This window comes from Thermobia domestica, chromosome 3 (genome assembly GCF_964235325.1).
Source record: "Thermobia domestica chromosome 3, izTheDome1.hap1.1, whole genome shotgun sequence".
Taxonomy (NCBI): domain Eukaryota; kingdom Metazoa; phylum Arthropoda; class Insecta; order Zygentoma; family Lepismatidae; genus Thermobia; species Thermobia domestica.
This window is the reverse complement of record NC_137456.1, coordinates 178,949,090-178,975,689: the sequence shown is the minus strand read 5'-3', so window position 1 is coordinate 178,975,689 and position 26,600 is coordinate 178,949,090. Positions and strand designations below refer to the sequence as shown.

At 34.6% G+C, this 26,600-nt stretch overlaps 1 protein-coding gene across 2 annotated transcripts in view; it reads left to right on the top strand.

Annotated features, from left to right (window-relative positions):
* The window catches only part of LOC145680887 (uncharacterized), a 116,772-nt gene that overhangs the window by 74,528 nt on the left and 15,644 nt on the right, over positions 1-26,600 (top strand). For both annotated transcript variants that reach the window (XM_081752039.1, XM_081752040.1), the window contains one exon: positions 4,417-4,594. In XM_081752039.1, coding sequence (XP_081608165.1) covers positions 4,417-4,594 — 178 coding nt within the window. The remainder of the gene's footprint in view (positions 1-4,416; positions 4,595-26,600) is intronic.

Genomic DNA, 26,600 nt, shown 5'->3' with positions numbered 1-26,600 from the left:
GTTCTACCCTGTAAGAAGTACTCTTTGTACTTTTCTTACACAATAAATTTGTTTTCCTTACTTTGTGAGTTGGTACTCTGTATGAGATATTATTTACAAGGTACTCACTGTATAATTTATTTTCTAGAATGGACTCTAAAAATCTTACCGCTTGTTATTCTCTTCTTTGTGATAAAAATCTAGATTAAAAACCTCTAGTAACCTCTCATAGTCACAATAGTATTGGTATAAATGTAAATGAAAATATACATATTTTATAAATATTTTTTGGACCCTTTCTATTTTATCCTTATTTGTTTGCTAATATTTGACCAAATCGCTCTTGCAAATTCAAGGTTATGTCTGATAAGGGTTTTATATAGTCTTGTAATAATATGGTGTGGTTCTTGTAATAATAATAATAATAATAATAATAATAATAATAATAATAATAATAATCATCATCATCATCATCATCATCATCATCATCACAAAAACTAAATAAACAAAACACGAATTTTGTTGTTATCAACTGTCAAACCATCACTTCGTAGAATATGACCCATTAAGAGTTTACTTCTTTATAACTCCATGACTACTCTAACCGATTGCTTCACCATCATACCCCTGGGCTTATGCATAACGTAAATTAGCAAATAACTGCAGCATCATGAAACTTCATTGTTTCAGTGAAAGAATTCCAATTCTAGTCAAGGTTAACTTCGTACGAATTTAACTGGATCCACTATGAAAACTCTTACGTTGTTTTCACTAAGAGAATTATTAACATCAGGATCACGAAACTTGTAAGAGACTCTAAAGATCTTAACTCTGAGGTTTAATGTCTTTCCAAACATCTAGGGATGGATGTCCAATCATAGTATGAAGAAGGTTAAAATTAATAGAAAAACTTCATCACATATTGAAAGGAACGTGTTTGAATAGTATTAAATACGAACCAAGAAAGCCAAGTCAAATTTGTATGAAGTAACTTTGAAAATGATATATTAATATCAGTGGTTTCATTTAAGAAATATAAGTTTCTTCAAGTTTGGACTATTTACTTATTAATTCACACTATGCATAAGTCCAGGAACGTAATAATGAAGGCACTGGTCATAGTGGTCATAGGGTTATAAAACAGTAAAATCTGCAAGAGTTATATTTCGTGCAGTGATGGTTTGATAGTTGATTTAATAAGTTTTGTGTTTCGTTTATTTAATTTATTTGTTTGGAGAGCCAGCTTATGATTTACATTTATTTAATGTTAATTATGGACAAATAACTATCTGAGTTCAGCAAATTAATTGACTTTCGTATTTGGGGCGACCGAAAATGGGGACAGCAGCAACTCTTGAAATGATTTTGTTTGAAATAAACATATTAACACTGTAAGTTAGTCATATCACTTAAATAACAAATATTTAATTTGAAAGAGTGCGCAAGAAACGCATTCTATTATAAAAGTACTTAAAAATTTGGATGTATTCCTATGTTGTATTAAATTCCTTTATCATCTTATATTTTCAATTTCCAATCTGTGATATCTTTAGGAGATTCCAGAGGAAATTTGGAAGGAAAAATAATCATTTTATATGGTCTTGAAATTAAGTATATTTTTTTATTAATTTCTGTAAAACTTGATTAAACGTCAAAAATATTGCGTGCAACATACGTATGTTTTGTAACGCGAGAAGTAGATGTATCAACCTCCTTTCACTCTCTTAATGTGTACTTCGATTTTAGAACCAATGTTAGCTATGTGTTCTCACAGTTACACTTGACTTCATAGACTTCAGTGTGGAAATTTTGATCAGCAAAGTAATTATTGTAGCCTGCAAATGCATCTGTAGGGTTAGGATTACGATTAGAAATTAGATTTGTCGGCTTTCGGCATCTATGGCATGTTAGCCCGCCACATATGAGGGATGATGTCCGTCGGCGAACACGCTACTCGGGAATTTCTTGCAATTGGAAAGGAGGGAAGCGGCCTGGGATAATTGGCTGGTTCCAGTGAATAACCGGGTACGTCGACTTTTTTTGAAAATTGAGATTTTACAGATATAAGCTCCTTTTGGTGAATTCTACATTGCGTAGAAGCGGCTAAGGCAAATTCATAAAATTGAGGAAGCTACAGCATTTTATGTTAAAATTAGCCTGGTAATTGCTGTGAAATTTAGCTTTAAACTGCTCCTCTATAAAATTTACTTTTCCCAACTTAGCCGGTTATTCACTGGAACCAGCCAATTATATGAGACACCATCCCGACATTTGCTTGGTGTGAAGAAGGAAAACTCTGAAAACCCTCACTCAGGATGGTGGACCTGAGAAAGTTTTACACTTTTTTGATCAGGTGTCCCCACCGGGAATCGAATCCGAGACCACTCGTACCAAATGCAAGAGCGCTCGCGACTATCCTATGCGGAGCCACATATTTTCTGTATTCTTGGAAGGTTCCGGCTTAGTTAAACTTTTCTTGAGATTTTTCAAAATTGTATTTGATAAGCATGAAAATAACAGAATTATTTGTGTTATCATTTTTTAAATCAGATTTTAAGGTTATGATTTGTGTACCTTAATAAAGTAGCATTTAGCAGCTCAAGAAACTTTTTCTCGGATATAGACTTCGAAGAGTGCTCCTCTGAAATAAATAAAGCGAACAATTCACATAATACAAGAGCTATGCTGGCAGTGTTCTTTCTAATTCTAGTCGAGGGAACAATAAAAAAGGGGCAAATTACTAGTAATTTGATCATGAGAATTATGGGGCTAATTCAACTCTTCAAACCTACAGATATCAAAGGAGAAAACAATTCAATGCAACTGAGACATAAGAAAAGAGAGAAAGATAAAGAAAAATTGTGAAAAGAATAGAAGAGGAAAACAAATTAAGTATTTAAGATTATTTATTTATTTCAAGTTTCAGCTCCCTTATCAGCACCAAGGTTACGTGAGAAACGATCCAAAAGTTGAATATAAAAATCAAAACCATATGAATTGTCACAATTCGAAACAAGGTCAAACAATACTTGCTAATTTTTTGAGTTTCAGAACTCCGTTTTTGTAAAGAATGACGTACAGTACGTAAGATTGTATTCCACCTTCACTATGACTTTCATCTAACAAATATCGGTTATAAACCAGGGTGGAAAAAATCATGATTGTTTTCAAAAAAATCATTTTTGTTGATTTTTTTGATTTAAATCGATTTTTTTGATTTAAATCAAATCTTTTTCTTCGTATGATACAAGTCGCGAACAGAAGAAAAAACATTAGGAAATAGTATTAAATGTTAAATGTTATTTGAGGATTTTATTCTCAAATACTTTCAGTCTGCGTTCTTCCCTGAGCGTAAGCGACCATGTTTCACAACCATACAGCACAACAGGCATAATTATCGTTTTATATATTTTAAAGCTTCAAATTCCTCGACACAATTCGCGATGATAAGAGATTTTGAACTGAATAATAACACGAATTTCCTGCAGGAATTCCAAAATAAAAAAATCAAGATGATCAGTTCCAGAAGAAGAAACACTTGTGATTGTTAAAAATATATTTTATGTGACGTGAAAAACAGTTCAAATGCGAGTTGTCCGTGCATTTAAGACATCTATACATAGCAGGCACGTTTTAATACTTTTCTGTTGGCTATTTTATTTCCTCTTACAATTTTTCCTGCACAGGCGCGGCAAATTTTCTGCGATCACATCGCAGATCGCGGCATGTTCTGCAATGGGGTCAAGTATCCACTTTATCAAAAGTATTATTCGATATTTTAACGCATCCAAAATTTGTCGTATTACGATCCCGAGGAACTTCTATGTATTTAGTACATAAATTTCGCCCAAAATTTTAAAATCTATTTTTTTTTTTTTGTTTTGTTTCGGAGAGGGGATCGAATTCTCTAAATACGCCCCTATTATCTGGAAACAAATAAATAGACATGAACACAAAAGAGCTTTCATCTTAAATGTCCATGGTGATTTCCCCGTTGGAACAGAAATTTTAAAACCCTGTGTTACAAAGAGAAGAAAGCAGGGTTCACCCGTAACCCGTTCAAACGGGATTTTCCCTGATAGTTCCCACATGATACTCGTTTCATGCTGTGCTTACATACATTTGAGTCTCACTATATTATGATTATCATCTTCCATAATCGGAATAACAGAAGAGAAACGGGATTTTACTTACTTTCACTTTAAATTAATTCATTTCGGAATTTGATTTAAATCAACGATTTTTATTTAAAAAAATCAAGTGATTTAAATCTTGATTAAAATCGTGATTTAAATCAGACTGATTTAAATCAATCCACCCTGAGTTCTCGACAATATTTCAATACAAAAATCCATAGATTTTACTAATATTAAGTAAATATATGTAATAATAAATCTAATTAATAGTTTGTAGTAATAATTTTGCTTAATTTTATAGCAGAAAACAACCAAGCTGTAGCAATTGCACTTCTAGAGCTTGGAAAAATACACATGCTTGCTGGTGAGCCAATATGTGCATTTCAAGAACTCGATAAGTTTATGAAGCATTGTGAGAAGACTAATGACGTAGAGGGAATTGCACATGCGTATTACCAGCTAGCGAAGTGTTACGCTCTGTAAGTAAATATACTCTTTAAGTCATACGTCAATTTCTCTTATTGCCATGGCAACGACAGCACTTCTACTCTATTGACTCGGACATCTATGTTATGATTTACGATTAGAAATTTATTTGTTGTGGAATGGAAATCATGTCTGTTCAAAATAATCTTAAAATGAAAAAGAATGTTAACACATACTAAATACGGATATGTGGTTTATGCAGATCTACAAACATTACAATGAAACATAATCTATTTCTTCCTCACGCCAGTACTTTTTACTGCACACAGTGAAGTACAGTCTGTTGCCCTTGTATTATACCTTGTGCATAAATACTACAGTCTTGAGTAAAAAGTATATCACAGGAAATTTTGGGCACAAGACGTAATAAATCATATCTTCATGACGATAAATAATACCGTGTTTACAGTATTGAGGTAAGTTAATTTGGTTAGCGAGACAAGAGACCTAGGATCTACATTCATTCCAGTAATTCAATCTGATAGAAGCATGCGTTACATTAATTTTCATAATACATGAAGTTTTAATCACTTGATAACAAGCATGTTTTAAAAAAATCTCTCGATCATAGCTTGTTATTTTTTTTCTTTCATGTTAACTTCGACTTTTCCCTTAATACGCAATAAATCTGCATAATAAGCAATTAAAGCATGATCTGAGTCAGTGATACTTTCGTCTTTAAAACTAGTTGCAATTTCTTCCCAAAATATTCAACAGTTGTAGATAGGTTCGTTGTTTGCATTTCTTCTTTTAGTTTTTCAACGAAGTGTGTTAGACCTTGTAGTAGCAGTAACAGTGGTAATAACATGGATATGATGTGCACGGTTAATATTTCATACAGGAATTAATTATTTATAACTATAGATTACGTTATTTTATGAATTCTTTAACTACAAAAGTATAGCAATTTACGTTGAGTGTTGGTCAACTTGGCTAATAGGTTTTTTAAGAAGAGTCATATCATGTGAAATAATCAATTTTTCCTAATTGCGTGTGGTTTCCTGTTTTCATGTTTCTATGATACTAGAAGAACATATAATATTGCTAGGTTAGTTCACATACCTACGTTGTTCTATTTTGTGAATACTGTTTTCAAATATACGACTGTCGTAATGTTTCTGGTAACAACGGGTTGGCTTCTACACAAATTACACTCCGAAAACATTAATTAATGGAAAGGAATACTTTGTTTGATAGTAGAGTTCCTTGCTTCTAAAATATATTTTTTACATTTATGCCCCAGATTTGCGTGAGTATCAATAACTTTCTAGTGTCACATAAAATGTTCTTGCTATTGTCTAGCATGCTACTTAACAGAGTGTGGGTTAAAATCAAGTTTATTACATGATGGACTAAGCACAATTACATACAACAACTAAATATACATTGTGTTGATTCAAAATATTCATAATCTACGAGGAGAAATTCGATATTGATTACTGCGGAAAATCTAACAATTGTAGGAAAATTTCAATTAAAATAAAGCAGTGAGAATTATCATTCCCTTTTCTAGTAGTTACGAAAAATTGTTCCCATTGGTAAAGTTAGTGACCATTTCAGCACAATGTGGTATTTTGATGCAGTTGGCAACATTGTTGTTCAGTACGTTTATTATGACGTGAACAACAGCAGATAGCAATACTGATATGAGAGTTAATCTACATACTGTTGCAAGTTAAGACAGTGATCCTTTTTTTCATCATCATTATTGTCATCAACAGCAATCATTGTCAACATACTGCTGGATGAAATCTCTGAAACACTTCTCCACAATTATTTATCTTGGGTAATCCCTTTTCAGGTTACTATGCAGTACTTCTTGATTTCGTCACGCCACCTTCTATGTGGACGTTTCCTAGATCGTTTCTTGTTTCTTGATATCCAGTCAAGAATTGCTTTCGTCAATCGGCCATCATTTCTTCTTGCAAATGTGCAACCCATTCCACTTTAGTTCCTTTATTTTCATAATAATGTCTCTGCTATCTTTCCGATCCATATGATTATTTTCCTATCTTTACGGGCGATTCCTAGCATGCATCTCTTCATGTTTAGTTGTATAGCCTGCAGATGAATGATTTTGTTAGGTTCACGTCTCTGATCCAAATGTTAAAACAGACAGAATACATTCATTGAAAATTTTACACTATAAACATGTTGGCATTCGACTTTTCAATACGTAGTTGTTCCTTTCGGATGCACTGCAAGCCTAACTTAGTGTCTGTTCCAGGGGCGGCTTGTCTATAAGAGCTGCAGAGCTGCAGAACTACCAGCTATTTTAGTGGAATAAATGTATTTTCAATTAAGTTGAATTATGTTTAATTTAATCAAGGTAATAAATAACATGTAATGATGATATTTGGTCTAACAGTGTCCTGAAATTGTGCTGCGGATATGCTACATAGCGTACAATTACTGGAAACACCTTCTGAAGCTTAATAATATTGCAAGAGCTGTGCATGGATTGCCCTATACTTTAGCATTGAGACCAAAATCTTCACCAGCCGCACTGTATTATGTTTTCCTTGTTTGTTAGATAGGATTTACTAGAGCTGCACTTCCAGCAGCTCAGAACTCACGAATACTTCCGAAGAAGCCGAAGACACACGACGTGATGTACATGAGGCGCCCTTTTCTTGTTTTTTATAACGGAGTTCAGTGTAATTGTTGCGCGCTTTAAAAATAATGGTATTCCATGTTCGAGTTTGTGCAAATTTTCTGAACAAAACACAATTTGTGTGACAATTTTAAGGAAACCATAAACCTTTTGGAAATTCTTCTAACTACCCCAACGACAATAGGTGAAACAGAACGTTACTTCTCTAATTTTAAACTAGTTAAAACATTTTTGGGAAGCACAATATGTCAGGAAAGAATCAATGCTTTGGCTGCCTTATCAATCGAGCGTGATATCATATCCACCACGCCGAACTTGAATGAAAGAGTAATAGGACATTTTGTACAGCAGAAGTCACGTCGGATAGACTTCATTTACAAACGATAAAATATCTATAATTCAGTAGATTAATAAAATTTCTGCCTGTAGACATTACGTGAATCCGAAGTTGTTATGGTATCTGAAAACAGTATGTTTCTTACGGTATGAATATGTATTTTAAAAATTTGTTACACACAACAGTGGTGTATTTAGAGGGGAGCTATCGGGCTCAAGATCACCCGAAATTCATTAAAACTTGTAGGCATCCCAAAGGAAAAATTAAGTGCTTATTCATATGCTGTGTATAGCTCCTCCCGAAACAAAGCCCTAAATACGCCACTGAAACCAATAATCAAAACAATAGTGTTTTGCTTGCTATACACTAAAGTTGTATATATATTTGTTAATTTCAATTATAATTGTCATTTATAACGATTAGAGTGCTGAAAGATTATGCTGGTTCGTGTACATTTTATAATTAATTGCTGTAAACGGGAAATTTAATATACAAAAAACAAACTGTGCAGAACTACCTCAGATTATGGTATCGAGCCGCTACTGGTCTGTTCATTTTTTTCTTTAATGTTGTCATTTATGAATAACTTGTCCCAAATAACTGTGGGTGTTCACACATCTTTCAATTCTGTAGTTAACTTCTTTGTGATGTTATTGAACTTCACTTTAGTCATTTCCCTATTCATTTCAACCCGACTTCCTTGCTCTTTCAAATTAACTTTTTCTATCTTGCAGATCTGTGTTACTGTTTGCAAAGAGAACAATGTCATCAGCGAAATGAATATTGATCAGATGTTCCTCATTTGCAGTCGTTAATTTATTCTTACAGTTGAGAGATCGAAACACACACTCAAGTGTGTTTGTAAAAACCTTGGGAGAAATAGTATCATTCTGTTGTACCCCCTTTCTTTATTCTCACGATCTTTGTATAGTGAAACAGTTGGAAATTTGCGCTGGCTTGTTTATAGATATTATCTGTAACTTTTATATAAACATCTTTAACACAACTTGATTAAGAGCATTAATGACCGCTAATATCTTCACCGAAGTGAAAGCTTCCTCAGCCAATGAACACATGACATAAGGATAATAGATACTCATTTCACCTTTTTATCAGTTCCTTCATTACTTGAAGACGATCTACTATTCTGTAGTTACTTCCAAAACCAGCCTGTTCTCTCCATTGAGTAAGGGCTAGCTGTTTTCCTAATTTGAATGTAAAACTTTGTAAATTTCAGAGCTTAATAAGTTTATGATTGCGTAGATTTGTGTGTGCTTTCTTATGCAACAGTACGATTGCAGCAATTCTACACTTCTCGGAAACTTGACCGCTTCGTATACACTTAGTAAATTTGTGCTAGAACTTTTTCCGTCTCCACCAGATTCCTTTAGTATATCTAATATGATTCCATCTTTCTTGGTGCCTTTCCTCATTTCTTGCTCTTTATAGCTTATGTGACTTCTTTTTAAAGATAATTGTTTCCTGTTTATCTTTGCTTTCATTCACTTCCGGTTCACTGCTCGAATACAGTAACATTAACATATACAAAATAATCCGCGATTATTATTGTACTCACGCCTACATGAACTTTTCGTAAGTTTTAAATATCAATACTATTAATAATAATAATAATAATAATAATAATAATAATAATAATAATAATAATAATAATAATAATAATAATAATAATAATAATAATAATAATAATCTATATATATAAAAGAGAACGTACAAAATCCTTTGTCCGCTCATCACGCTAATACGGCTGAACCAATTTCTTTCATTTTTGGGGGGTTATTAGGATTTGGACCCTAGATGGTTTTTATCATATCACTTTAATTTTTAATTACCAGTGTCTTGAGATAATTGACCATTCAAGTGTCCATAACGTACAAATCCTTTGTTATTAGTTCATCATAGGTAAAAATAAACGTATTTATATGCAACCCGCATGACCGTGTCACTCGGCGGGTTAACATAAATGACAGGCGATATACAGCGGAAAATAGCTTGAATCTTCTGTTTAAAATTTTTTAATTGATTTGCTTATTTTTACAGACACTTTTACAATATGCCAGCACCGGGATGACCGCAGCGAAGCGGGGCGGGTTAACATAAATGACAGGCGATATAATGTTAAGATTTACTGCAATCTTCTATGGTTTTTATCATATCACTTGAAAGCGAAAAAGTAAAAATTATCTAAGTAACAAAGTTTATTGCGTTCCGGGGTGACCGCAGCGAAGCGGGGTGAACGCTGCTAGTAATAATAATAATAAATAGATCGGAAGAAAAAGTTGAACACATAATTAATTCATTAGAAATGAAGAAGATAACTGATTACATTTTACGGAAGTCCTCACACAACAGCTAGCTGTAAATACAGGAATCTATTTTATGGACTCTAAAAGAATAATAACAAATAAATAAATAAAATATAAAAAAACAATTGCTCGAACGAAACAGAATAATGAGTCTCAACAAAACCCAAAACAAGTCAGAAGCTTAGGAACAACAAAAATAATCAATCAGAACTGCCAATGAAATCACGATTTACTGGGGGACGCAGTGGTAGAGCGTTCACCTCCGGTGCTTGGGGTCCCTGGTTCGATCCCAGCTTGCGCCGTGTGGACTTTGTGGTGGACAAACATCGTGCTCGTGGGTTTTCTCAGGGTTCTCCCGTTTCCTCCCACTTTCTTCATTCCACCATTTCACTTATTTCTCATTATCACCGTCTCCTTTAGCCTAACCGGCATAACCGTGGGACGTTAATCTTAAAGATTTCATTTCATTTTCTTTCACGATTTACTGGTCTCAGATCTGGGAACAAACCCAAGCAGTACTCAAGCAACTGGCAAATCTGCAATTTCGAGGTCCCGACTCTGGCTATATTCAAAATTAAAGGTAAAATCAATTCACAATACTAAACAGCAGTATCGCTAAGTATTATACTAACATTCTTTAAAACAGAGGGGATATTCCTAGTTTTTTAACTTACGGAAGGACATTTCTTCTACCAAAAAATAGAGACTAAGAACACAGGCTGATCACATGCCTTCCCGTGATGTACAAATATAAAATCAATGCTAACTGAGAAAATATACTCTCATCTGCAAAAAGAGTAGAATTTGACAGAAGAATAAAAAGGATTCCACAGAGCATCAAAGGACGCAAGGAAAGATCACAATAGCTACAGTGTTTATTGAACAAACAAGCTAAATCCCAGAAATTAAATCCAAGTGTAGCATTCATAGATTGACAAAAACCTTCGATTGAATCCCACATTCATATGTAATAAAAATACTATCAATGTATAAAATACAACCTACATTCTTGAAATTTTTGGAAGCAGCTATGAAACAATGGTCTACAAAGCAATGTCTCTTCAATGATCACAACAAGACAGTATTCCGAAAAATAAAGATAATAGAGGCATATTCCAAGACTATTCCCTCAGTGTCCTATGGTTCTGCATAGCTCTCTATCCTCTCAGAACATCAATAGTGAACACTTCCTGCGGTCTTTAAGGTGAAATAATGCAACAAAACGAGTAAATGCAACCAACTGCTATATATGGATAACTAAAAGATTTACACGAACATCCCGAGTCAACTACATAGATTACTAGAAATATTAACAGCTTTTCGCTGTGATTATGGATTTAGAGATAAACAAGTGAATTTGAGAATAAAAACGATGCAAAGAGAGAAAACAGCAAACAGAATGATTTCCAATTGATGAACATAGCAAGATAGAAGATTCAAAGTACGAATACTATAAATACCTAGGAATAATGCAACTTCGAGGTATTGAAGAGAACAAAATGAAACACACATTACAGACATATCTCCAGTCAAGAATTAAGGCGATACTCAAAACTCAGCTCACTAACGCTAACAAAGATAAAGCCATCAACACACTTGCAGTACGCATCACTACGTTGCAGTAATCCTACATCATTTGACCTAATCAAATAGACACAGACTGGCTAAAGTAATTTAACACGAATGATACGAACTTTCATGACAGAGTTAAGAAAAATTCAAAAGCTGCAATAAGCGAGTGACAGAAAAAAACAGGCATTGGTATCGCAGATATACCAAAACCCCATCAAGAACATATTAAAGATCTTCCTCAATATCTCATCAACAGAAAATAAACCGTCTACTTCATGTAATATGCGGAGCCGCGGTGGCTCAGTGGTAGAGCGTTCACCTCTGGTGTTTGGGATCCCTGGTTAGATCCCAGCTCGCGCCGTGTGGACTTTATGGTGGACAAACATCGTGATCGTGGGTTTTCTCGGGGTTCTCCCGTTTCCTCCTACTTTGTTCATTCCACCATTTCATTCATTACTCATCATCACCGTCTCCTTTAGCCTAACCGGCATAACCGTGGGACGTAAAACTCAAAGATTTCATTTCATTTTCAATTTTTTCATGTAATATGCGTTGCAGATGCAAAAGCCACACCACTCCATCTAGTCGTGACAGAGTTCCCCAGAATTATGAATCAGATGACCAAAAATACAGCAAACGGAGAAAAACTCAACGAAATCATTAAGAGTCGGCTAAAAGTCAGTAATACAGATAAACGATATTCAAATGCTTGGCTTAAGAAAATTGGATTTTTTTTTCGAAAACAGTAGGATTTATTTAGGCCAGAGCAATACCAAATCGAATCTACTGCAAATACATATTAAAGCAAAAAATACCTGATGGTAAATGCAGAAAATGTAATGACACATCAGAAACAAATGTACATATATCACAGGGTCATGCCATACAACGGCTCCCACAGACTGCCTAAAAAGACACAACAATGTTGGGAAAACCATTCACCAGTTTCTGGCACATAATCACCGATATCAAACCTGACTACAAATTTCAGCCAAATCCAGTACTTGAAACCGATAAATGCAAACTATACTGGGATCCAGAAATTAAAACAGTTGTAACGGTACTTACAAATATATCCGACATTTTATTTCTTGTAATTGTGATTCCGGAAAATATTTTGTTTCCGAACTTTCGGCTAAAACCTGCATTCTTGTACATGGAGGATAAAACAGGAGGAAAATAATAATAATAATAATAATAATAATAATAATAATAATAATAATAATAATAATAATAATAATAATAAAACAGGAGAAATGAAAAATGACTGATCGGGGTAGAAAAGTTCGAAGAACACCTTATATTAGCTGTTTTCACACGTCGAATAGTGGAGCAACACACCGTGGAATGGTGGGCTCAAATTGTGCATTCTTTTGTTTACCACAGAAGGTTGCCAGTTCATGTTCACTATCAGCTCATATCACTAATGTGAAGTATCTGTCTATTGGAAATGAAGTGACTGTGTATTTGATATAAAGAAACATGAACTTTTGAAAACTTATGAAAGAAAACTTTGTTTAGAAGTGTACATTCTCAGACACATGTTGTAAATGCACATTTGTTAAATAAACTCGACTAGCTTCCTTCTTTCCTTTCCGCATACCTTCGAGCACAGCCTGATACTTCCCGATTAGGTCATCATTCTTGAATTGATCAAAACCACGAGGAACAGAACAACAAGGGGTATTCGACACGCGATCAAGAGAGGTGCAGGATCATCGGAGAGAAGCGGATCCCACCATTGGAGGACCACCGACTCCACAAGACAAAGAGTACCATTCTGACGGTTCATCGCCGCAGACATCTTTAAGTTTGTCACCAGAGTAGTAGAATGAAGGTGTAGGAGGACAACATCGCAAAGACGCATCATCGACGCCCCTTGCAGTTCAACAGGATTAAGATCCAGATGTTGACTGTCACCAGCTAATCCAGACTTCACCAGATATTCATTCCAGATGACCAGGACGACACCAGCTTCGTTGGATATGTCAGGCTAGTGCTCATTCCTATTCTTTAATTACAACCTTTCTCTTTCTCTTACCCTTTTCCCCAACTAGTCATTTTCTAAATTAAAAACATTTGAATTTTATTTAAATTCAACCACAATTTTACAGTTAAGTACCGTGTTGTGCATCAGTTCCATCCCCATTTGATTGCATTTATTTATTTAATATTCTGAGCTATAACTGATGACACAGCACCGGCACATGGTGGAGATGTTGTGAGGCTTACGCCTTTGTTACGATCCTAAAATTTTGATAAATTACGATTCTAAATATTCGGTAGATGCTTTAAGATCCCAAATTTTGAGTAATTTGTACTGTGTAATTTTGTTTGTCGAGAGAAATTAAGTAGAGTTACTTTTAACCCACCCGCCCACCCTCGCTACTTTATTCATTTGCTCTGTTAGAGTAATTTTTTGTTTTGTTGTATTTTAATCGAATGATAAGTGGGTGAGAAGAGAAAATTTTGCCAAGTTATTATATTTTGTTTTTTTGTGTTAGTACATAAGAAAGAAGTGTTATTTACATTTTGGTGTTGGATATATATACATAGTAGTGTAAGATATTTATCTCAAGTGTGATTTTGAAAATAGATATAATGGAGAATACTAGTGCTATATCTTCTGCCTTAGATCGTTTAGTAGAACCCCCCAAATTTTCCGGCAAATTGAACGAGTCAGTTCAGTCGTTTTTTAGTCATTTTGAGGATTTTTCTGTCCTTCATAACCTACGTGATGTACAGAAACGTCATTTGTTGCCGTATTGTTTAGAAAACGGGGCTCGTGCTTATCTGTTAGCTTTACAATCAACCGCAGAATATGATAATCTCATGTATGTACAGATTAAGAAGAAATTAATAGAGGCTTATGAAGATAATATAGTTTCGCAAGTTTTAGAGCAAGAAATGAGAAATAGAGAACAGTTAGATTCTGAATCTGTCCTAGATTACATTTTTCATAAATGGAAATTAATACTTGAGTACGATCCGAAGATGCCAGTGACCGAACAACTTAACTTGATAATCAATGGGTTATTGCCTTCATTTTATTCTGTAGTTGTAAGAAAATCGTATAAGACTGTTATCGAGTTAGCAAAGTCCTTAGGTCTAGAGGAAAGAGTTAATTTTCTTGTCAGCATGCGCAGTCAGCAATTGAAGTCCTTGGCAATAACAAACGAATACAATATACATCCTGTTAGTAATAATGCTATACAGCAAAAAGAAAATACTTTAGATGCTAATATTCAGAACGAAAATGAAATTGTAAGTCAGCCTGAAGAAAAAAATACATTGATAGCTCAGTTGGACGGTATCAAAGTCCAGTTACAAGATCTCGTGCAACGAACAGCGGCCGCAAAAGTTTCTCACGCACACAAAGGAAAATCTGTGTGTATACAATCTTATGAGCGTTCGCGTTTGGAGCAAAGAAATCCATCCAACGCATCCTTCTATCACTTGCAGCGTTTTGCTTCCGTCAATGCAGGCAATGTAAATGAGAATGTTAAATCGAATAATAGGAATAAAGTAGACAATAATATGTGTGATAATGTTAGTAATAGTAAGCGATATTATGTTCCTATTCAATATGAAGCTGATTTGCCTCATGTTAAAGCATATATTGATAATAAGCCGCATTTATTTCTATTGGATTCAGGCAGCACTGTTAGCTTAATTTCTGGTAATAGTTTAAGCAATAAGCATACAATACTCAAAGGAACGACTTTTATTCGTGGTATCACTGGAAATTCTCAAGGAAGTGATCAAATCGCTTTAGTGAAATTTAAATTAGGAGGACAGTATTTTACGCATCCTTTTCGAGTGTATAATAATTTTCCGTATAATAGCATAATTGGCCAAGATTTTTTGAAAAGTCATCTTGCAATGGTTGATCACAATAAGAATTCTTTTAGTTTTGTTAAATTTGGTATTCCTCCAAGAATTGAATTGCCGCCATACGTATCTTTTGAAGAAATTTCTAACCATATAGCAAAATTATATAAACCTCAATTTTTAGTGGGTCGCTCTGTTGTTTTGCCTCCAAATTCAAGTGTTCAAGTTACATTGAAAAAAGTAAATGATCTTGCAGGAAATCGCAATTTATTAGTTCCCAATGAGTTAATAGATACGCAGGCAGAAATTTTTGTGCGTAAATCAGTTGTAGACGAAATTCATCCGGTAATATCTGTGATTAATCCTACCAAAAGTAAACTTTACTTAAAAAAAGATGTTGTTTTGGGTTCTGCCGAACATGTTATCAGTGATACCAACTTCAAGAAGCAAAATACCACTAATAATAAGGTTGATCAAGTTAATGCAGTAGATACGAAATCTTTTCCTGAAGGTTATGATAAATATAGAGTAAATGTTAACCCTGAATTGTTGCCACATCAACAGCAGCAATTATATGATTTAGTAGAGGAATTTTATTCTAGTTTTTCTTGGAATGAATTTGATTATGGTTGTGCTAAGGGATATAAGCATAAAATTGAATTAGTAGACAATATTCCAGTAAATCGACCCCAATTTTCGATACCATTTCATCTACGGGATGAGATCAAAAAACAAGTAGATATTTTATTGAAAAGTAAGATCATTGAACCTAGTATTAGTCCGTATAATTCTCCGGTAATGCTTGTTAAAAAGAAGAATGGACAGTATAGATTTATACAGGATGGGAGATTTTTGAACAAAAAAATGGTTCCTGACAGTTTTCCGTTCCCTCCTATCCAGGATATTTTGACTAATTTGGCAGGACGCAAATATCTATGTTCTAGTGACGTTTTTGGAGCTTTCTTTAATATTCCCCTCACTGAAGAATCAAAACCTATTACAGCTTTTTCGATTCCAGGCGTGGGATCGTACCATTTTAATTTTTTGCCCCAGGGTGTCAAGACATCTACTAGCGGTATGAACAGATTAGTGAAACTCACCTTAGAAGGTCTTCCACAAGATAAAATATTTGCCTATGTTGAAGATTATTTTTGGTCCAGGGATAGTTTTGATGAAATTTTGCAGTTAACTCGTATGTTGCTTCAAAGAATAAAAGAAATTGGTTTAAAGCTTTCCCCAGAAAAAACAAAATTGGGATATTTTTCATTAGATGTTTTAGGTCACACTGTTAGTAAAGATGGTTTGTCTATTTCGAAACGAATAATTAACTCAATCTCCAACTATCAACGTCCCAAAACAAAGAAACAAGTTAAAAGTTTTTTAGGATTGGCTTCTTTCGTTCGTTCGTATTTACCTAATTTTAGTCAATTAGCAGAAGCGTTACTTTCTTTGTTGAAAAAAGACGCTCCTTTTCGTTGGAAGGACGCACAAGAGAAAGCATTCAATAATATCAAACAAACCATCATTTCAGCACCTTGTCTCATGAGATACAAGCCTGATTATCCTCTGTATCTCTATTTTGATGCCAGCAAACTCGCTCTTTCTGGACTAATCAAACAACCTGAAAATTCACCTGACGACACAAATCTAGTTCCATTAGTTATTGTAGTCGTGCAACGTCTCCTAGCGAGAGAAAATTGCAACAATATCAGCTTGAATTACTAGCATTATTGTACTCATTACGTTCATTTAGGTATTTTCTTTTAGGACGTCATTTTTATTTGAAGACAGATTGTCATAGTTTAATTTATTTGAAGCAAACAAAGAATGTAAGTAAAATTTCTAGATGGTTGAGTGAAATCGAATCGTATAATTTCACTATTTCACATATCAGTGGCTCCAGTAACGTAGAGGCAGACGCCATTTCACGTTTTTCTAACCCCCCTAGAGATTTGGAAGACGAGAAAAAGAATCAAGAAGATCCGAAAATTTTGTTTACTCAGACCACAAATTCATTTTCAATTTTAAATGAGCCAAATCTGGCAACAGAACAGCGTAAAGATCCGTTTTTTAAAGATATTTTTCTTGGTTGGAACAGAAAGAAAATAGAAATTCTAAAATAGAACGCCAAGCATTATATTTTACTATTAAAGATGGAATTTTGTATAGAAAGCAGAAAACTTCTCAAGGTATAAAATTTTTAGTTGCAGTTCCTACTTCTTTGCGTTTTAAAGTTTTTAATGCTTGTCATACGTCAGCATTGGGATCATCTCATTCTGGTTATTCTAAAACCTATGATATGTTAGTAAAAACAGTGTATTTTCCCAACATGAAGAAATATATATATCAGAAGTGTAAAGAATGTACGATTTGTCAAATATCGAAATCGAAAATTGGTTCTCCGTATGGTACATTGCTTACTTATCCCTCCGTTCCCCCTTTCTATCGCATCCACATAGATGTAGCTGGGAATTATTCCCCCAATAATATGTTAAATCACAAATATATGATAGTGGTAGTAGACAGTTGTACTAGATACATAATTGCAGATTCCCTTCCTGATGTTACAGCAAGTACTTTGGCTTCATTTCTTTATCACAAGGTAATTTTAAAGTTTGGAATTTTTTATGAAATTGTCTTAGACAAAGGCAGTGCATTCACTAGTGGACTATTTAAAGAATTATGTGCTATGATTGGTGCTAACATGCGTTTTGTAAATGTACATGGGCATTATAGTAATGGTGTTTGTGAAATTAGTATTAGAAACATAGAACAACGATTGAAATCAGCTTTATGTGACAAAGATTTAGGAGAATGGATTGACTTATTACAGCCCATAGTTTTTTCGCTTAACGTCACCAAGAACTTATCGTCTCAAATTTCACCATTTGAATGTCTTTTTGGTTTCAAACCTAGGTTACTTCATCAGGCAATTTTAAATACCCCGTGTCAATACGAGGATAATGCCATTCGTTTACAGCAATTACAAGAGATTAGAGATAAAGCGCAAGAAAATCTTTACAAACGTCATAAAACGGCGACAAAATTTTTTGATAAGAGACATACGAAACCTGTTTTTAAAGAAGGAGAAAAAGTTTGGATTTTAGACACCACAAGAAAAAAAGGTCACGCCAAAGCATTCAGCGGAAAGTTTATTGGTCCAGGCATAATTGAACGTGTGGAAAATCCAAATTCATATTTTGTTAAGTATAAGACCGCCCGAGGATCTTACAAGATAGACAGCATAGCAGTCCAGAGATTGAAGAAGTTTTATGAGAAGGAAAATCCGGAAGAGGAAGACCACCTTGAAGACTCTGACGAAGAGATGCCTATCAACGTCTGCACGGAAGACCATACGATGAAAAAGAAGAAGACGAGACGCGAAGACCATCAAGGACCACCAACTGAAGAGATTTTCAACCCCAGGAAACAATGTTTGGAAGAAGAAGTTTTCATCCCTTCTCTTCATATTAAGGATGTTGTAATTGCCGAAAATCTACCAACGTGGGCAACTATAGGGAAGAATTCTACAGAAGAAAAACCGAAATTTGCCTGTAATACTGCCATCAATCAGAAGATTAGTATTTATAAAGGTAACATAGTGGATATAAAAGCAGATGCCTTAGTAAATCCAACGAATGAAACCTTAACTCCTTTAGGTGGTGCAGATAAAGCCATTCAAGATGCAGCTGGATCTGAATTTTTAGAAGAATGTTTGACCATATCATCATTGAAGCCAGGAGAAGCGAAAATTGCCAATGGTTATCGTCTACCAGCTAATTATGTAATTATGACATGTGGACCACGGAATTCAGACAAGAAGATTTTACGAGAGACGTACAAAAATTGTTTTAAAGTGATGTTGGAGAATGACCTATCTACAATTGTATTACCTAATATTTCAACTGGAGCATTTAAATTTCCGAAGTTAGAAGCTGCCAAAATTGCCTTAGCTACAACAAGAATATTTTTAGAGGAACATCTTGATGACGTAAACCGTGTCGTATTTTGTGTTTATGATAGAGAGAATTGGGACATTTATCAGCGATTACTCCCCATATATTTTCCCATTGATGAAGAATCTGTTAGTCCGTCTGTCCGTACGTAACTTGTATGTGGATTACTTTTCTTGAAGATTGGATTGTGCATAGGAACACCTTGTAGATGGATGATGAACTTTCTTTTAGCACTGGCCACGCTTAGAAGTTAGTTTATCTTGGTTTTGATTTGTGCATCCAAATCTACCGGTAGAACACTTCGAAAATTTAGAACACTTTGAAACTTGGAATACTTCGAATTTTGGAACACGTTGGTATCTTCAAGAATTGTACCATTTCTTTTGATTGGACAGCGTATCACTACAGAAGTTTCTTACTTTTATTTTTTTTCAAATGTGAGTATGTGAAGAATGAAGAAAATCAACGACACGTATATGGATAGATATTTCGATGGATATATTAAGAAGATGTAAGAAGATTGAAATCAAGATCGCAAGAACCATGCTCCATCCCTTCAGATGTCTAAGATTCGATGCCATGATTGATGTTCAGCATTCGATGCCCGAAGAGGACAATATTAAAGAAGAAAGAAGATGAAGATAAGAAGAATTTATATGTTAGTTAGGGTTGTAGGTTATATGTGGTGAATAGTTCTCTCGTGCTGATTTCATATAGTTTGATTACAGCCAGTATATGGGGCTATAACCATATCTTGGAATTCTTTTCCAGTCTACGGACGCTTTAAGCCTAAATAACTTAAAGCTCATTTTTCTCAAACTGAAATCAGTACCCTTCTTGTGCAGTCTAACTTTACTATCTTTGGTTAGCTAGATAGTATTACACCGTTTTTTCTTTTCGCGTATTAGTCACGTTTGATATTGAAGTTATTTTTTTTTCTGCATTAGAGGAACATATATATATATATATAGGTCTACATTGGATTATGAAATATTTATTTATTTGATTATGATTTTTTTATTATACGCATCTAAGTTTTGATAATCTGTGTAAGTGATAATTAAATTTAGTATTATTCCTACCTTTCATTTCCCTTCCCTGAGCACTAACGGAACTCCAAACTAACACACGTCACTCACTATGATATTATGCAAGCACTAATGTTTATTTTTCTTTTTCTTATTTTCCATTTTCCCAGAGACGCTGTCGTCATAACTTCAGGTTACCTAGTAAACTATATGAACTGTCTTAGGAACGCACACTCAGCATTTTGCAGTTTGTGGTCAAGGATTAATTCAAAACAAACAATATGTTACACAAAGAACTCTCTTACCTTCAACGAACAATTTTTTTTTTGGACTTTCTTCAATATTTTTATTCTTTCTTTATCTACTACGGAAAATTAAAATTTTCGTGTAATTTGATTTCGAGGAGGGGGTGTGAAGTATCTGTCTATTGGAAATGAAGTGACTGTGTATTTGATATAAAGAAACATGAACTTTTGAAAACTTATGAAAGAAAACTTTGTTTAGAAGTGTACATTCTCAGACACATGTTGTAAATGCACATTTGTTAAATAAACTCGACTAGCTTCCTTCTTTCCTTTCCGCATACCTTCGAGCACAGCCTGATACTTCCCGATTAGGTCATCATTCTTGAATTGATCAAAACCACGAGGAACAGAACAACAAGGGGTATTCGACACGCGATCAAGAGAGGTGCAGGATCATCGGTGAGAAGCGGATCCCACCATTGGAGGACCACCGACTCCACAAGACAAAGAGTACCATTCTGACGGTTCATCGCCGCAGACATCTTTAAGTTTGTCACCAGAGTAGTAGAATGAAGGTGTAGGAGGACAACATCGCAAAGACGCATCATCGACGCCCCTTGCAGTTCAACAGGATTAAGATCCAGATGTTGACTGTCACCAGCTAATCCAGACTTCTCCAGATATTCATTCCAGATGACCAGGACGACACCAGCTTCGTTGGATATGTCAGGCTAGTGCTCATTCCTATTCTTTAATTACAACCTTTCTCTTTCTCTTACCCTTTTCCCCAACTAGTCATTTTCTAAATTAAAAACATTTGAATTTTATTTAAATTCAACCACAATTTTACAGTTAAGTACCGTGTTGTGCATCAGTTCCATCCCCATTTGATTGCATTTATTTATTTAATATTCTGAGCTATAACTGATGACACAGCACCGGCACACTAACACATATCAACACATATCAGCTCATATCAACAAAATGGACCAACAAACAATTATCATAGATATAGCAATGCCACTGACTCACAGCGTATTATACGTGCAACACTAAGTATGAGAATCAACAATAAAAAGATCTGGCAGATGATATCTAAAAGATATGGGAACATCAGAAAGTTACAATAAGACTAATCATTATCTCAGCTACAACTGTTGTCTCTAAAAGCACTATGACAGAACGTAAAACATCAACAAACCTACAAAAATCAGTAATTCTAGGCATTTGTCATACGGGGAGTTTTTTTTTTTTTTTTTAGAAAATACATCTTCTAAAAACATGCACTTGCAAGGAACGACCGTAAGATTTTTAGGTTGAAACGCAGAATTAACTAAGATATAGTAGTGATAATAATAATGATGCTGAAAATAAACATGAATTTTCTTTACCTAACACATGATGTGGAAAGTTAAGCAATACAGAACTTGCGCATTGGAATCTAATTATTGCACATGAAAATAAAATTATGTACTAAATTACTATCTGAAGAGATAATAAGCATTACTCTATTTACTCCCTCTCTCACTCTCTAGGCATTGCCTTATAAGAAAGATTAAAACCAAAACATAACGTGGAAATAAACTATACGTAGTTTCAAAAACGAAGCCGCGATGGCGCAATGGTAGAGTATTCACATCTAGGGGTGGGGTCTCTAGTTCGATCCCAGCTTCCGCCAAATGAGTCTCGTGTACAGTATATAATGCCAAATTTTACCTGTTGTATTGTATGATTGCAAAATATGGACGTTTACTTTGAAGGAAGAACGCAGGTTGCAAGTATTTGAAAATATTCTGAGGCATATATTCGTACCCAAGGACGGAAATATGAAATGACGGAGACTTCATAACAAGGAACTGCGTAATTTATAGTGTTTATCTGATATTGTTGGGGTCATTAAATCTAAGAGGTTCAGGTGGGCAGATCAATGGCCAGAATGGAAGAAAGTAGGAAAGCTTTCAAAATTTAAACTGAAAATTCAATCGGAACACGACTGTTAGGAAGACCTAGGCGCAGATGGGAGAACAATATTAAGATGAATATCGTAGTAATAGAAATACAAAGTAGAAACTGGATCTAATTGGATAAAGACAGAAGTCAATGAAAGATTTTGTGAATGTGGTATTGACCCTTCCAGTTTCATAGACCATAGAATTAATTAGTTTAGTTAGTCATTCAGGATAAAATGGTAGTAATCACCAAATTCAACACCCAAAATGAACCTATGCCAAGATTAAGGAAATTAGAATCATTTCGTCTGTAGCTACTATCTACAACATAATAATTTCTCCCATAATCGAACACTGCTCTCTCATCTGGATCGAATTCAGTTTTGAACTTCTTTCTTGCAGCAATACACTTTACACATGCATAATGAGAAAATATTAACTTTTACGTACAAGCACTAAATATTCAAGAACGTGCCACTTGTTTTAGAATCATTAATCATAAATATTTTTCAAATTTGCACATGGTAAACTCAAATTTGCAATTCCATTTCCACAACTATATTTTCGAGATCCATTCAGATGACACCAGTTATCCACCGTTTAATGTGCAGATCCACAAAGATGATCACTTACTAATGCTCTCTATATTTAGATATCCTAACCCTAACTATAGGTATATAAAATTACATGAACTGACAAAAAATAACGGGTACTTCCGGTTGACATGGAAAGTTGAAACTTGCCATGATTGTAGTTTTCCGGAACTAACCCACATGAAAATTGCCAAAAGTGAATATTTTTAAGTGTTAGGAAGTCTACAGGGGGATGAAGAAATTCCCCATGTTATTTAAATAAGCCTTTTATGACCTATAATGTCATATTTTAGGTACTTGGGATTGAAATAAAAATTTGAAATTCTGTGCGCTTGTATGTCTTCGTTAGCGTTACCTAAGTAAATCACTAAAAATAAAAATTTCCAACTTTAGAGTGGTTTTATGGGGAACTGAAACATCTTCCCCATGTTATTTACGGGACACCTTTTACACCCCACAATTATTGCGCGCTTCCTGTAGGGCTACAATGATTAAATTTGACATGATTGTAGGATTTCGGAACTAACCGACAGGAAAATTGCCAAAAGTTAATACTTTTAATTTTTAGGAGGTCTAAAGCGGTGATGAAGAAATTCTCCATGTTATTTAAACGGACCTTTTTTAACATATAATCTCATATTTTAGGTACTTTAAATTGGAATAAAAGCTTGAAGTTTGGTATACTTGTGCGTCTTCGTTAGCGTTACTCAACTAAATCATCAAAAATAAAAACTTCTAACTGTAGAGTAGTTTTATGGAGATCTGAAAGATCTTTTCCATGTTATTTATATGAGGCATCTTCTACACCCCAAAATGTTTAGGCACTTCCGGCAGGATTAGAATGATGAAACTTGGCATAATTGTAGCCTTCCTGGACTCACACGAAATTGCCAAAATGAATAGTTTTAGTTTTTAAGGAGTCTAAAGGGGGAATTAAGAAATTTCCATGTTATTTAAATGTTTTTTGGGGGGGAAGATACAAAATCCTATCTCTTAGATAGTTGAAATACTAAAAGAAACTTGAAATTTGTTAGAATTGTGAGTTTAAGAGGTGCGAGGCCGTAGACCGAGAAAACTTGTGGAGGAGAGAGTGAAGCCCCCAGCTGATCCAAATTCAGGAAATATTGTCACGGACGCTCATCGATATCATCGTTAAACTTTGTCCGTGATTGTACTTTTAGTTCAATATTCTTCAAAGGACATTCAACGAACAGCGAAAGGAAATGATGGATATTTCAAAATCAAATTGTGATTAATGAATTCTTTATCTGTAAAACTGCTATGTAATTCCGTCTTTGAAATCGTTGCCAAGCACTGAAGTCAGCTAGCTTTCACAATTCAACACGTAAGATTCATGCATTGACAAATATGATGACAGAAGTGAATTTCAGAGGTTCACGTCTTCACGTATTCCACCACGAGTACAGGAAGTTCCATAACCTCGTCTCAAGTCGAGTAACAAAACTACTGGGCTCTTCCAAATTCAGGAGTAGTAGCTTCGAAGACCTATCAGGAGGAACACCTAGTTACTAGTGTGGATCATATTGTTTATCTAGACTACATCAATAAGAAAAGGTATGTACCTGTTTCATATTTGTCAATGCCTAGTCATGAGTCAGTGCTTGGGAAGTTTCAAATAGACGCTACTGATCAAAACTACACACATTAAAAACATTCCCCACAGATCCTATTCTTTTATTTCAACCGAAATGATTAATGACGAATTTATTGGTGTACAAACTTATCGATGTCTTGATTATTAAGAAAGTTTTGGTTATTGCTATGACACCTCTTGCATACGTCCCGTTCTATGTAGATCATAGATAACTCATAGCATAACCGCAATATTAAGAGAAAATGCACGAAATTCACTCTTGATCCAAAGGCTCTTGATACAAAGAGACGCGAGACCGTAGGCTGAGCAAATACGGGGGTCGGGGGACTGGGGGCGGAGTCCCAGCTAGCAAAACGCTAGTCTGGTTATACAATTACTTATTTATATATTCAGTTCTGAAGCTGTACGTAGGTATGTCATCCTACATTATACCAAATTACTTAAAAAAGAAAAAAAAACTTCTTCCTAGATGCTTCTGTTGTCGTTATGATTCTTATTGCTATAGTTTTATTTATAATTGTTACTAACAAATAAAGGGTCCAAATGGATGAATCGAGTTGCGGGATGAGACATAGTACGTCTGATAGAGGATGTGAAAATATGTGTATGTGCAAAGTTCTAGCGGCTGAGCGCTATAAGAAACGGAGGGGGAGGGGGTTAAAGTTGGTGGGGAAGACCTATGTTATAGAAATACATCAAATAAAGTGTTGAGACGTAAAAATAGTGAAAGATAGACAATACAAGCTGTAGTAGTTTCACATATTGGCAAAAGAAGAATGGGCAGAGTAGATCATGAACCTCCGCCGCCATCTTGAGATCCGCATTTTGAAATCTCTGATATTTTTTGAAATGGAAAGGTAGTCACGTGATATATCAATTATGGCCAGCATGTTCTCAAAAAGTCAATTATGAACTTTAGTGATCATTATTTGTACTTATTTGGAAGATTTAGGATCAACTTTATAGTTAGGCCTATTTACGAAAATCTAGGAGCCTGATACTTGTATGATGAAAGTTTGGATTATCATGAAAACAAATTTAAGTTAAATATATCTACAAGCCAAGAAAACTAACAGTGAAATTTGAAAACTAACATGCACATATTTTCACATCCTCTATAAGACGCACTATGTCTCATTCCGCAACTCGATTCATCCATTTGGACCCTTTACTTGTAAGATTATAGTTACTGCCGGTTGGTTTAGAGATTAGTGTCTTTTCCAGCACGGAGGTTATATGAGGCCCTCAACTACAGCTTAATGTGGTATCTCAGTCACATATGCTTTCAGCGGGAATAGAATCTGGATTTCCCAAGCCAAAGGCGCATATGTTAATTATAAACGTATTAGGATGACGCAGTGGGCTTTATAAGATTGTATTGTTATAAGAAAAGCGTACATCTGTTTCTCTTGAAAATGGGGCGTTTACACTTAGTCGATTTAGTCACACGACTAAATCGACTCGCTGCATTTGCCACTAAATCGAATCAACTAGGCCGAATCAGATCGATGAATGTGTTCAATTATTTCAACCACAGAAAATAGAACGTCTTTCAATTCAGTTGCCAGTCGATTAGTCGCCTTCGATCAACAAGCGATTAAGTTGAATTCCTGTTTACACGGTCGATTAAGTTGAAAGTGACGTCAATTCAACTGAATCGAACGCAAATCGACTAAGTATAAACGCCCCATAATTTTCGATTGAAAGCAAATTTTTAAATTCAATTTTTTGCAATACACAGCAAGGGCGATTATCTCGACTGAGTTTGTTAGTGAAGTCAATCCGTTAACATATTAACATATAACAGTTACTTTAACGGTGGCAATCTATAGCTAGTATCCCACACATGTAAGCGAATTTTTTAACACTTTCGATCCTGGGCTAATCTGACCTTGTTTATTCCAGTATCCTGAGTTTTTAGGCCTTTTTTTTTTA